We start from the raw sequence: 13776 nt of genomic DNA on the forward strand, positions 1-13776 counted from the left end.
TCTGGGATCACGTCTGGAAGTTTAAGTCCCAAAGGATTTAAGATGGTGCTGGTACACTGTTCCTTTATGATATAACTAGCTCAACCATTTGCCGACCATGCCGAAGCTTAGCCCACGCTCACATTCCCTTTGGAGATAGACCAGTATGACAAATGAGGCTCACTAAAGCTGTCCAACCAGGAAGAATTCAAAAAAAGAAACCCAGTCTGGGTGGATTAGAGTTTGCAGTTTGGTCTAATCTCCTGAAAAAAACAAGATGCTTAATAGAAAAAAGAGTACTTTACCAGGGACTCTTTGTATGACTTCAGGGTTCAAACCCTACAAATGTTCTCAAGGACTTCAAAGTTCACTCATAATGCTTTCCCTTAGCTCTAAACATCTTTAAAAAAGCAAACAAACCTGAAACGTCATCCTACTGATGAACAGATCCTAGTTAAGGTGATTCTATTAAGGTCCCACTTTTAGCAACTTCTAGAAACAAGAAGGTCAGCTTGGGTTTGGTTCTTGGAAAACAGGATGCAAATACAAGAATGTTAACATGGTGTAAAATCTGGAGAAGGAGGAGGAGGAGGGGGAAGGGGAGGAGGAGGAGGGGGAGGAGGAGAAGAAAGGAGAAAGGAGAAAGAAGAAAGAAGAAGAGGCATTTCCCAATGACTGAGGGAAAATACCCCAGGACATTTTGCAGTTCCAAACCCAGATGGCCCACTCTGGGCAGAAGTCAAGCAAGCACACAGCTGTGGGTCCCCCATAGATTCAAGCAGCCTGCCTTATTCCCAAGGGATTTGGTTGTTTTCTGTTCCTGAACTTGGGCAAAATGGAAGGAGGGGCTGGTATGTCTGGGCACACTTGCAATATTAGAAAGAAGTTATCCAGAAGTTGAAAAATAACAAAAGAGGTCAGCTTGGCCTTTCAATGCCATACTAACACATGTTTAACAGGCCCACCAAAGATCCTGTATTATATAAATCTGTTGGGCGCTATATTCACTACAGATTAAGAGCCCAGTTAGAGATAAGAATCCCATCTGTGCAGAACATTTAACTCCATATAATGCTGTAAGGACAAACCTCGCTGAGAGGCAAGGACTTTAAAAGACAAATCCTAGGTGAGAAGCTTGAATGCAAATATTCTGGGAGAAGCAATAAAATGTCTCCAAAGGACTTCAGTTTGACTACTCAGAGGTAATCCCAGACCCTGTTCTGGAAGGGGCTTGCCTGAGGAAAGATGGCAGCTTTCTCCAAAAGCTTGCCTAGCACTCGCGCCACTATAGACATTCCCCCTCAAAGTCCAGGAACTCTCAGGTACTACAAATTCCACTGGAGATGAAGGGGGTGGCAGGCTGAGAAAGACCTACTTGAACTTGGTCGAGCCATTGTTGGGCAAATCCGGGTTCCAGTGGAGGCTGGAGACTTCAATCCACGATACAGCCCATAAAATAATCGACAGGGGGCAATCTGAAGAGGTTGCATCAAGTTGTCTTTGCGGTACTAATTCCTGAGATGGGTTCTAGAAAAAAACCACAGAAACAAATAAAATCAACTTGTTTTTGTACATACATGTGTGTATCTATCTATATATGTGTGTGTGTGTGTATATATACATATGTATATATATGTGTATATATATATATATATGTAAGAATGCCCTTTATAAAAATCATTAGTAACAGATCTTGATGGTATTCGTCCTCTAAACCAACTGTTTCCCACTTGTGTTCTCAAGCACTCCCAGGGGCCCTGAAGCAGTGGTTCTCAAAGACTGGCCTCCAGACCAGCAGTATTCTCCAAGTTTGAGAAATACTGCCTTAGAGGCTTGGGAAGGGGTAAGATGGGAAAATTCATTTGAAAAAAACAAGTTCTGCTGCTTTTTAAAAGGTATGAAAAGGTAAGGAAAAGGCATGCCTTCTCAAACTTTTGGTCAAAATACAGTTTCTACGAGAATGTAAATTCTGAGAATGGAACTGGGCAGAGAAGACTTGTACTATGCCAACAAATAAGACCAAGAGGACATCAAATCAAAAGAAACTGTGACTTAAAACACATTTAGTAAATTTCTATCCAGCCCTGAGGAATTTTATAAAAAACCAGACACAGAGAAGGACAATATTTGGCTCACTGACATCAAAAGGGTAACTGGCAGGGCTGACTCTGATCGAGTGGGCAAACTGTTGGAAGAACTCAGAATGAAAGGTCTGTAGATCTAGAAAACAGAAAAATAACACATTTACCAAAATGTCATAATCCCTTTGGAAGACAACCTATCAAAATTACCAGTGCATTTGCCCTTTGACCTAGCAATCCCAAGTGTGGAAAATTTTTAAACAGAGTTGCCCACATTCAAAATGACAGATCTACAGTTGTTCTTTAGATCACTGTGGTTAACAGCAAGAGATTGGAAACAACCTGTCTATCAATGGGGGATGAGTTCAGTAAACAATGGCACAGTCACAATACCCAGAATGACAATAAAATATGCATATGAATCCACCAATATGACATTCTAGAAGGGACAAAACTAAGGGAACAGAAAATAGGTCCAGTGGCTGCCTGAGCAAGGAGGAGTGAAAACACAAAGGGGCCGGAGGGGATTCTCAAGGGTGACAAAACTGTCCTACGACTTGATTAAGGCTGTGGTTACACAATTGTGTCTGTCAAAACCCATGAAACACTACACTCAAAAAGGGTTAATTTTCCTGTATGTGAACTATAGGATAGTTTAAAAATAAAGGTAATGGGCATAGGGTTTCAGCTTTGTAAAATAAAAAGGTTTAGAGATTGATTATACAACAAAGTAAATGTACTTACTTAACACTACTGAACTGTTCCCTTAAAAAGGGGCACATTGGGGTGCCTGGGTGGCTCAGCGGTTAACTGTCTGCCTTTGGCCCAGGGTGTGATCCTGGGGTCCTGGAATTGAGTCCCACATCAGGCTCCCTGCAGGGAGCCTGCTTCTCCCTCTGCCTCTGTCTCTGCCTCTCTCTCTGTGTCTCTCATAAATAAATAAATAAATGAATAAATAAATAAATAAATAAAACCTTAAGAAAAAAAAGATGGGGGGCACTTGGGAGGCTCAGGGGTTGAGCATCTGCATTTGGCTCAGGTGGTGATCCTGAGGTCCTGGGATGGAATCCTGGGATCAGTCCTGCATTGGGCTCCCCACAGGAAGCCTGCTTCTCCTTCTACCTATGTCTCTGTCTCTGTCTTTCATGAATAAAAAAATGGTTAAGATGGTAAATTTTTATGTTCTGTGTATTTTACTACAATTTAAAAAAAACAAATGAACAAAGTGATTAAATGTAATTTGCCACTGTATTTATAAGCAGACAAAAAAAAAAAAAAGAAGTGATGGCTGGTATCAGCAGAGCAGAGGATAGTAAGAGAGGTTAAAAATAAATGTCTGAAACCATAAGAGACTCCTAACCATAGGAAACAAACTGAGGGTTGCTGGAGGGGAGGGAGGTAGGGGAAGGGGGTAACTGGGTGACAGACATTAAGGAGGACAGGATAGAAAGAGCAGTGAGTGTTATATAAGACTAATGAATCACTAAATCTACCTCTGAAACCAATGATACATTATATGTTAATTGAATTTAAATAAAATTTTTAAAATATTTTAAAATGTCTGGAAGATGAGGCTCAAAAACCAGTTACTAAAAAAATTTAAAAATGAAAAATAAAATAGAAAGGTTTTAAAAACCTGTTAGTGACAAATTGGATTATTTCATTCCACAAAGCATTCCAATGTGCAGATTTCATGTTAAAAAAAAAAAAAAAAGACATTCTCTCTTAATCTTTTTTTTTTTTTTTTTAATGTAAGCTCTATGCCCAACATAGGGCTTAAATTTACAACCCCAAGATCAAGAGCTGCATGCTCTACCGCCTGACCCAGCCAGGCATCCCAAGACATTCTCTAGAACCTTGACCGGTATCTCCAGAATATAAAGAGGGGGAAAAAGTCAGATGCATATAGTGTTTTGTAAGAGAAACGGAAGGAGATAGAAGTATATACTATAGCATTTATCTACATTTGCATTTTAAAAAATGGAAGATTTCCCAAGTAATGAGTAAAAAGAGTTGGAGGTGGGGTGAGAAATAGCGTGTTTGGAGACCAGAGGAAAAGCAAGGATTTTCAATGCATGTGTTTGTAGGTTTACAGTGTCCGTGCTCTCCATTGAAAGACCACAAACACACCTGAGGTTGAGCAAGTTGCAAGGAGAGAGCAGCACACTGTGAGGACCTGCAAAGTGTCTCAGGTACAGTGTTAGCACGGATTTATTACAGGAGCTGGGTCTGTGTCAGGAAGGCTAGCGAGAGTTGCTAGAAGCAAGCTTTGTTCTAGACCGTCAGGGAACAGGACACCTTGGTTATCTTCGAGAACCTTCCTGAAAAGGTGCAACGAGTGAAACAGGGCTAGAGCTGGGGTCAAGACACAGCAGTCTCTCCTATTAGCCAGGATAGGAGAATGGTCTGTCATTTTTGTGGTTTAGAAAATGTTCTTGTTTTTGTCTGGGTTCAGACCTAATGATGGAGTTGTCTTGTCTTTGTCCTCATTCACTGTGGTCAAAGGAGAGCCTTGTCTGATGTTGGTACTGAAATTATGTTCAACAGAACACCAGGGTCCATTGCATAGGGCCAGGACAAAACAAGGAAGCAAACCAAATGTCCGTCAACTTATAAAGGGGGAAAAACAAAAAACAAAACAAAACACCAACTGTGATTCATCTGTACAATGAAATATTATTCCACAATGAAAAGAATAAACTGCCACTCTACGCAAAAACATGAGTGAGCTTTTAAAGTATTATGCAATAGTAACCTGACAGGAGAAAAAGCTAACAGACCCAACCTCAACTGAGTGATCAAAATTAACATCGTCAGTAATAAGACATACTGACTTCATCTACCTCCTTAGAGGATGCAATGGGAGGGCAAAACATCACTTCTGTAGAATTTCCCCCAAAAATGCATTCAATCTAATTATTAAAAATACAGCAGTAAAACTCCAGTGGAGGAAGCATTCTACAGCAAAATTGACTGGTACTCTTCAAAAAAAAAAGTTACCAAGTTAATGACAAATAAAGACTGGGGACTTCTCCCCAGATTGCAGACTTAAAGAGACATGACAAAGAAATTCTCCAAAGGGATTCTGGGTTGGATTCAAGACATGAAAGGAGACACTGCTGGGAGAAGTGGCAAAATTTGAGTGAAATTTTGCAGAGGCAAAAATAGCAAACAGTATCTTGCCAATGTCAATGTCCTGGTTTAGATCCTTGTATTCTAGTTTGGTAACACGTTAACCTTAGGGGAAATTGGATGAAAAATATATGGGAATTCTGTGTACTATTTCTGCAACATTTCTGTAAACCTATAATTATTTTGAAGTAACAAAAAATAAAGAAAAGCATTATGCTAAGCAAATGAAGCTAAAACCAAAACCTACATACTATTTGAGATCATTTATATGATATTATGAAAGAGCAAAACTGTAGGTACAGAAATCATATCCTTGGTTTGCAGGAACTGGGGGAGAGAGGAGGCAGGGAGGGCCAGGGAACTTTTTTAAAGCAGTAAAGCAGTGGAAAATTCTATGTCTTTATTTTGTAGTGGTTTCCAAAAACTCATGGAACTGTATAATAAGAAGGGTGAAATTTCATAATACCTAAGTCAGATTTCAATAAACCTCACTTAAAAACAAAAAGCAAGCACAATGACAAATTTGCAGCATAACCCATCCCTGATGTAATCAAAAAGACTAGAGAAGCAGCTTGGAATTTTGAAAAAGAGGGTAGGTTAGAGAAAAATGGTGTAGTGCTGGTTTCTACAACAACCTCATGGGACAAGACCCTCTGGCTGCCTGGAGTCCTTTCTGCAAAGAAGGAATGCAGGTCAGAGCCTGGGAACACCAAAAAAGGCCCCTGGCTGCTGATGGGGGTGGGGGAAGATGGTGGGCTGACCAGGGTACAGAGGAACCCTGGTAAGCAGCCTGCAGACTGCAACGATGGGAATGCTGAACCATCATGAAAATCACCCTAGTGCCCCATTTATAAAGGATGCAAGGGGGAAATGGCTTGACATGATTTTCACCTGGCATGGGCAGGATAGGCTTTTCAGAAACTTCAATTTATTTGGGAAAACTAATTATTTGAAATACCTCAGTAAGTAACAAGTGAGGGGTTGTGATAGTTTTTTTTTAATTATGGAAAAACTTAAACATACACAAAAATAGTATAATGAATTCTTATGCTCCCATCAGCCAGCTTCAATAATTATCAAGAAAAAATTCATTTGAGGCTTTAAGATACTGTCATAGATGATAATTGTTAAATTTGCACATCTTGATAAAAACTGTGAAAATCAAAGTTCCCAATACTGGGAATACTAACTTGCCTAAAACCTTCACACGTATTACATGAAGTTATTTATGTGATCATTTTTAGCTTAATATATATCTTTAGTTACTTCTCTCAAGAAGGAAGATGTTTGGGCAGCCGGGATGGCTCAGCGGTTTAGCACCGCCCTCAGTCCAGGGCATGATCCTGGAGACCCTGCATGGAGCCTGCTTCTCCCTCTGCGCCTCTGTCTCTCTCTGTGTGTCTCTCATGAGTAAATAAATAAAATCTTAAAAAAAAAAAAAAAAGTTTGAGTCCACTGCTAAAATTTGAAGACATCACTTTGTTCCAGAAAATTCTTTTCTTCTGTAGGTTTTCAAATGTTTGCAAACATTCCTGCTTACGGTCAAAGACTTCTAGGTAACTCCTGAATAAACTGTCCTATTTTTTCCTCAGACATGAAGGTAGGATTTTAAAGCATTAAGAACTTTAAACAATTTAAGGAAAATCCAATCAACAGAGGCATTAAAATAAAGCAGCCGGCTACAGTGCTCTTTGTCTATACAGTTCTTATGCAAGAAGGTCTCAGTGATAGGTCTTCTGCCAAATAGCTATGAAATGAAGACAAATCTTCATTCTATTCTGAGCAGGAGTATTGAATTTGTTGCTAATTATAAACAGTTGTCAAAAATTTGAGAATACTGGGGTGCCCAGCTGGCTTATTAGGTAGAGCATGAGACTCGATCCTAGGGTTGTGAGTCTAAGCCCCACTTTGGGTGTAGATATTACTTAATAAAATCTTTTAAAAAAATTTTTAAACACTTGGGAATATTAAGGAATTTTTTATTGTATGATTGACAAGATTAGGACATAATGCCTGGGTAAAATGTTACTAATTTTTCATCTAAGTTTTCCTATTCAAATGTTTTCATTATTGAGTAATAAAATTACTTTCACCAGGAACACTGAACTCAAAATAATAAAGTAGGACGAAGTTTTACTTGTTCATGTTTCAACATTTCCAAAAATCAGTAGTTTCTAGATTCTTTGCCTAGGAAATGCAATCACCAAGTACTTTTTGGGAAGACATCTTTAGTTCTCATCTAATCCATTAGACGTGAATTATGTCTAATGACAAACATGTGTATTACACATACAGATGCATGTATACACACACTCACGGGCTATAATACAATCAAAATACTTTCTAAACATATATATTATTTGCATTTCATATCTCTTCTCATACTAACTTATTAATTTATTAGTAGAATCTAAGTTTTCCGTGTCTATCTTAACTAATGAATCAGAAAACTTCTGGTCTCATAAAACCATTATGCTTCCTGTTTTACCAGTGAACATTCCACGATTTTTTTTTTTTAAAGAATGTGGGAAACGCTTTGCTAAATTTTCCATTAATCCAAAGGTGTTCTGCAAGTCTTTCCGTGAATGTGCAAAGTAGGAATTAAATACAAAACATTTACGTGTTTTACAACAGTGCCACCTGAAATGTGCTTCCAAGATCAAAAAATGCTCAGAACGTAAGATTATTTTCAAGATGCTCCCACAGAGGATCTACTGGAAGCATCTTCTATGCCAACATTTATTTGCCTCTCTGGGGTGTCAGGGTGAGCAGTGGCTCTACCTTCCACAATCCTACAACCCTGTTCAAGTGGAAAAGCAAATTCCTCTGGCAGCACAGGCCAGCACTGTGCTGATTCAGTGAATGGAGAAATCCATTACCCTGCCTTTTATATTCAGGGAGGGAAGACAGGGCCACAGGGGAGAAAATAAATGCATTCATCAAACAGTCATTTCTCCCCTGTGGGGAGAAAATAAATGCATTCATCAAACAGTCATTGGGAGCTTTCTGGGTGTAGGACTGGCTCCCCAAACACTGGAGGTTATTCTGGGTGAATGGCAGTCTCTTGTTTAACCAAACTTTCGAAATCACCTACTGAATTAGAAAAAAAGAAAAGAAAAAAGAAAAATGTCTGTATGCTCCCTGTGGCATCCTACCAATCCTGAAAAATACAACAAATGAAAGGTTAGATCAGGAATTCGAGATTAAGGATCCCCGGGTGGCTCAGCGGCTTAGCGCCTGCCTTCAGCCCAGGGCCTGATCCTGGAGCCCCGGGATCGAGTCCCGCGTCGGGGTCCCGGCATGGACCTGCCTCTCCCTCCCTCTCCCTCCCTCTGCCTCTCTCTCTCTCTCTCTCTGTGTCTATCATAAATAAATAAATCTTAAAAAAAAAAAAACATTTTAAAAAATAGGAACTGCAAAAACTTACACAGATAAATACTTCTTGAACCTCTCAGAGCTAAGTAAGTGCAATGGAGCAGTGCCTGGCCATCCCCTCCACCAAGCTCTCACCAAGGCCACCAGACACCTCCATCCACCTTGCTAACCCGCGTGGTCGTCTGGCTCCTCTTGGCCACGTCCAGCCTCGGACCTGCTGGATCACCCCCACCCCCACCCCCACCACCAAGCAGGTGCTGCTTCTGGCTTCCAAGCACCAGGCTTTCCAGGTCTCCGCTCCGCCCAGCGCTCCAGCCTACACCCCCCACCGCCTGCAACGTGCAACAGCCGGCTCCCCGCGCTCGCTCCCCGCCCCGCCGGCGCTCGGGACCCCTCGCCCTGCAGAGCCTTAGGCACCCTCCCCGGGAGCCCGACCTCCTGCCCCACCCCCGCTCCACAGCCACAGCCCGGCGGCACCTTCCAGCGCGGTCCCCGCTCCCTCCCGCCCCGCCCCGCAGCCGCCAGCCCCGGCCGCCGTCGCGGGCCACCCAGGCTGCGGCGGGGGCCACGCGGGCTCCCCCCGGGCCCGACGCTCGGCGCAGGCCCCCCCGGGCTCCCCCCGCACGGCGGCCTAGGGGCCCACCTGCTCCGGCCGCGGGACCTTGACCTCGCTTCCGGCCCCTCCCTCGTCTCCCGGGCGGGAGCGGCCCCGCAGGCTAGGCCCGGAGCACGCCCGGGCTCGAGGCTCCGCACGTGTGGCGGCCCTGCCCGGGGGCTCCGGGGGGTCGGCTTCCCGCAGAAGCGGGGCCCACTCCCCTCCCCCTCGCTGCTCCGCCCGGCATGGACCCCGGAAGCGGGGGAGCGCGCATGCGCCGGCAGGCCCCGCCCCCGGCAGGCCCCGCCCCCGGCAGGCCCCGCCCCCGGCAGGCCCCGCCCCGCGGGGGTCCGGGTCCGCCGCAGCGGAGGGAGGCCTCGGAGCCGTCCCGGCCGCTCCGAGCCCACCTGCGGGGCAGGTGGGGGGGCGCAGCTCCAGGGGCTCACCTGCCCGGGCCAGGGGAGCGGGGCTGCGCCGCTGTGAGCGACCCTCCGTCTTAAGTCGTGATTTATTACCTCTTTTCTGCGTGGAGCCACCGCTGGATGATGCAGCTGCGGGACAGTGCATTCCAGATGTTGGGGCAGCCCTCCTTGAAACGCTGCTTCCAGTGATGGTGCTTCCAGTTGGGTTCCTGGCACCACCACTGTGATTTTTTTTTTTTTTTTTAAGATTCTATGTATTTATTCATGAGAGACACGGGGGCGGGGGGTAGACACAGGCAGAGGGAGAAGCAGGCTCCACGCAGGGAGCCCGATGGGGGAATACGGGAATGCAGGACTCGATCCCGGGTCTCCAGGACCATGCCCTGGGCCGAAGGCAGGCGCTAAACCGCTGAGCCACCAGGGATCCCCCACCACTGTGATCCTTACCTGCGTGCTCGCTTTGAGGGTCTCTAAGGACTCAGTGACCCATGCGGTTCTGCGTGTCTGATTCCCCTTAAAATCGCTCATCTTTCTCATTTGGATTCAGGCTTACCTGTAGCACGACCGTTACTACAGTGGAATGGCTCATGAGCCTGTCGATGGATCTGAACGGCAAGTGCTCTGGGAACTTGGGATGAAAAAAAAAAGTGTTACCTTAACATTTGTTTTCCCATCTCAAACCTCAACCACTTCCCTATTTGGCTGGAAATTCAGCCCACTTTGGAAACCCCTCTTGCTCCCAGCCCCTCAGAGAACCAATGAGGCCAAGGACTTTGGAGGCAGGTCTCACATCTGCCTGTTTTTTTCCCTAATGTGTTTATAGCACTGACATGGTGGCAAACACTTATAAGAACTTAACATGCATTAGGCCAATTTAAATCTTCCCCACCACTGGATAAAACAGTATAAACCCCATTTTCAAGTAACTGTCCAAGTTGTTGGTAGAACTAGGATTTGAACCTAAGTGCTTTAGGTCCAGATACAAAGGTCCAGCCTCCCAAATATACTGCCTCTCACCAAGGAGTTGTTCTGTTGCTTTTTATGCCTGTGAGATGAGCCACTAAGTGTTCATCCTTCCTTTAATTCGGACACTGAGGAGGCTCAGGGCCCCTCACAGCCACCTTTCCTGGTCTCAAGGCCCAGCAAGTACCCTCAGCCACCACCCACAGGTTCAGCCACCACTGAGGCGTGGCGCTCCCTGAGTCTACTACCTACAGCTCCCTTCCACCCCACTCTCCACCCCATCCCTTCTTCCAGGCTCCAAAGAGCTGACTCTTCCTCTCAAAGCATTAGCCACAATTCTCTCCTTCCAAGCAATTCCAGCTGAAATTCCTGATGGCCTTGTTCTTTCAAACAGACTGTCCCCTCATCCTGGAATGCTTTCTCCATGCTATTTCTCTCCCCCACCAAGCTTTAGGCTTCCCAGAAGATGACCTTTTTGTCTCTATTTGCTCACCAAGGAATTCCCATTCCCTCACAGTACCTGACAGTGAATGCCAATTGATTGTTTCACTTCATATATATTACATGAATAAATGAGCATCTTCACAGGAAAGCAGCCTAGAATTCAGAGGATAGCGGCTTAGCTATCTTGATCAAAATGAAGAAGCAAATTACTTTTTATTTCATGTTGCTTATGAGTCCCTAGAAGCACAGAACAAACCAAAAATAAACAAGCAAAAACAGTTTATCCATAACTCACCCTATTTACAAAGGTTTTCCTGGCATAACCGAGCAGTTTAGGAGCACATAGGCTGGGAGGTAGTGTTTATTGCCTCCTCCCTTTGGTGAGATTCAGACATGCCCAACTTTACCTCTGGGAAGAAAATCTCCCCCCACCCCGACTTTTATATCCTCTTAGAGTCACTTACTTTGCTGATTACCATGCTGCCCCTCACGAGTGGAGTGCCCTCTTTAAACCTCTGATACAAATGCAAACAGGGACTTAAACATATAGGCTGTGTGTCCTTTATCAATGGACTGATTTTAACATACTTATGAGAAGGCTAAAGTTTTCCGAGGGTTTTATTCAATACCACGGGAGAGCAGCAAGAACATAGACATCAAGACTGCAAAACTGGGGCACCTGGGTGGCTCAGGGGTTGAGTGTCTGCCTTCAGCTCAGGTCATGATCTGGGGGCCTGGATGGAGCCCCACATCAGGGCCCTGCTCATTGGGGAGTCTGCTTCTCCCTCTCCCTCTGCCCCCTGCTTGTGCTCTCTCTCTCTCTCACTCTCTATCTCAAATAAATAAATAAAACCTAAAAAAAAAAAAAAAAAAAAGTAGATTTCCCAATTAAAAAAAACTTGCAGGGGTACCTGGGTGGCTCAGTGGTTGAATGTCTGCCTTCAGCTCAGGTCGTGATCCCAGGATCCTGGCATCGAGTCCCACATTGGGCTCCCCACAGGAAGCCTGCTTCTCTCTCTGCCTATATCTTGTCTCTCTGTGTGTGTCTCTCATGAATAAATAAATAAAATATTAAAAAAAAAAAGGATAAGATCAAAGTCCCAGCTGTGTCCAGATGTCCATTCTTCCTTATGTGGGAGCTCTGTGTAGTTTCGAGGGTCCTTTTAGCCATAGTTCCCTTGACGCAATCAAGGCCCTCTCAGTTTCTGCATCTTGGCAAGCTTGAACCTCTGCTGGCTGAGGCCGTCTCTCCCCTGGCAGAAAGTCCACGAAATAGGACCCTTTCCAAGAAAACCACTAGCCAACTCCCCTTCCATGGGGCCATATCCAGCCCATGAAAAATGTGGATAAATCTTTTCCCTGCCAAATCCTAGAAATGGGGGTGTTCCTACAAAACCCTCACTCTTTGTTGTACCGCTTCAAGCCTGTCTAGCCTCATCTTCTCACCTTTGGGCTTTCTCAGGTACCTACCAAATATCAGTCCTGGAGTCCATCCAGCTCTAGGGCACACAGGTCAAAGGCTCTGGGTGCTTACTGAAGCCCTCTCCTCAGTTGACTGGAGGTTAAGGACGGACTCCCCAATGCTCCCCCATGATAGTACAGGAAAGACACCTACATTTTGAGGCACCTGGGTGGCTCAGTTGTTTGAACATTTGCCTTCAGCTCAGGTCATGATCCCAGAGTACTGGGATCAAGTCCCACATGGGGCTCCTTGCTCATCAGGGAGTCTCCTTCTCCCTCTGCCCCTCCACCTGCTCATGCTCTTTCTCTCTCACTCTCTCTCTCAAATAAATTTTTGAAGAAAAAAGACACCTACATTTTAACAACTATACTCATGTCTTTCCTTCTATAGGCCTGAGGGTGGGTAAGGGGCTAATGATGCATAACAGTAACAGTTAGCTAACATTCGCTGAGCTTTTTCTAAGTGCCAGCCTCTTTTCTGAACACTTTGCATCGATTATTAAATCCCTTGAATCCTCACAACGACTCTGTGACGGCTGCTTTGATGATCTTCCTTTTGCAGATAAGGAAACCAAAACACAAAAAGGTCAGCTGATCTCCCCACAGTCACGAACTAGTAAGGGCAGAGTCAGGATTTGGACTCAGGCACTCTAGCACCTGCACCCAGGCTATTGACCACTGTATCCCACTACACGTGAATGATCTAGCACCTCTCTTTAAAAGGTGAAGTTGTGGGACGTCTGGGTGGCTCAATGGTTGAGTGCCTTCAGCTCAGGTAGTTCCTGGATGGAGGCCCACATCAGGCTTCCTGCAAGGAACCTGCTTCTCCCTCTGCCTGTGTCTCTGCCTCTCTCTGTGTGTGTCTCATGAATAAATACATAAGATCTTAAAAAAAAAAAAAAAGGTGGGGGTGTTGGGGCACCTGGGTGGCTCAGTGGTTAATCATCTTCCTTTGGCTCAGGGCATGATCCAGGGGTCCTGGGATGGAGTCCCACATCGGGCTCCCCACAGAGAGCCTGCTTCTCCCTCTGCCTGTGTCTCTGCCTCTCTCTTTGTATCTCTCATGAATAAATAAAGTCTTTAAAAATAAATAAATAAAGTAAAAGGTGGGGATATTTGTTAGCCACTTTGTCCTCAACCTTCTGAATCTCAGCCAAAAGCATGAGACAACCAGAAACATTGCAATTACCACCTTGATCCATCCATGATTATAGTGTATGTGTGTGTATTCTTTTCTTCTGGTCCCTACACTGTTCTATTTTCCCTGACTTACTTTTTTCTCTGATGTGATCTTTCATGTTGAAGACTTTCCTCAATTATCTGG

The 13776-nt window shown here is 44.5% G+C and overlaps 1 protein-coding gene across 2 annotated transcripts in view; it reads right to left on the bottom strand.

Annotated features, from left to right (window-relative positions):
• Window positions 1–9422, bottom strand: part of SIRT5 (sirtuin 5) — a 38068-nt gene extending 28646 nt beyond the window's left edge. The window contains exons 1-3 of one of the 2 annotated variants that reach the window (XM_072729107.1): window positions 9211–9390; window positions 2120–2199; window positions 1355–1506 (exon numbers count right to left, since the gene is read on the bottom strand). In XM_072729107.1, coding sequence (XP_072585208.1) covers window positions 1355–1469 — 115 coding nt within the window. In that variant the 5' untranslated portion in view covers window positions 1470–1506; window positions 2120–2199; window positions 9211–9390. Of the gene's footprint in view, window positions 1–1354; window positions 1507–2119; window positions 2200–9210 lie in introns of both variants that reach the window. The other variant, XM_072729105.1, reaches the window with a different exon arrangement.
• Between the last annotated feature and the right edge of the window lie 4354 nt (window positions 9423–13776).

The sequence above is a fragment of the Vulpes vulpes genome, chromosome 12 (genome assembly GCF_048418805.1).
Source record: "Vulpes vulpes isolate BD-2025 chromosome 12, VulVul3, whole genome shotgun sequence".
Taxonomy (NCBI): domain Eukaryota; kingdom Metazoa; phylum Chordata; class Mammalia; order Carnivora; family Canidae; genus Vulpes; species Vulpes vulpes.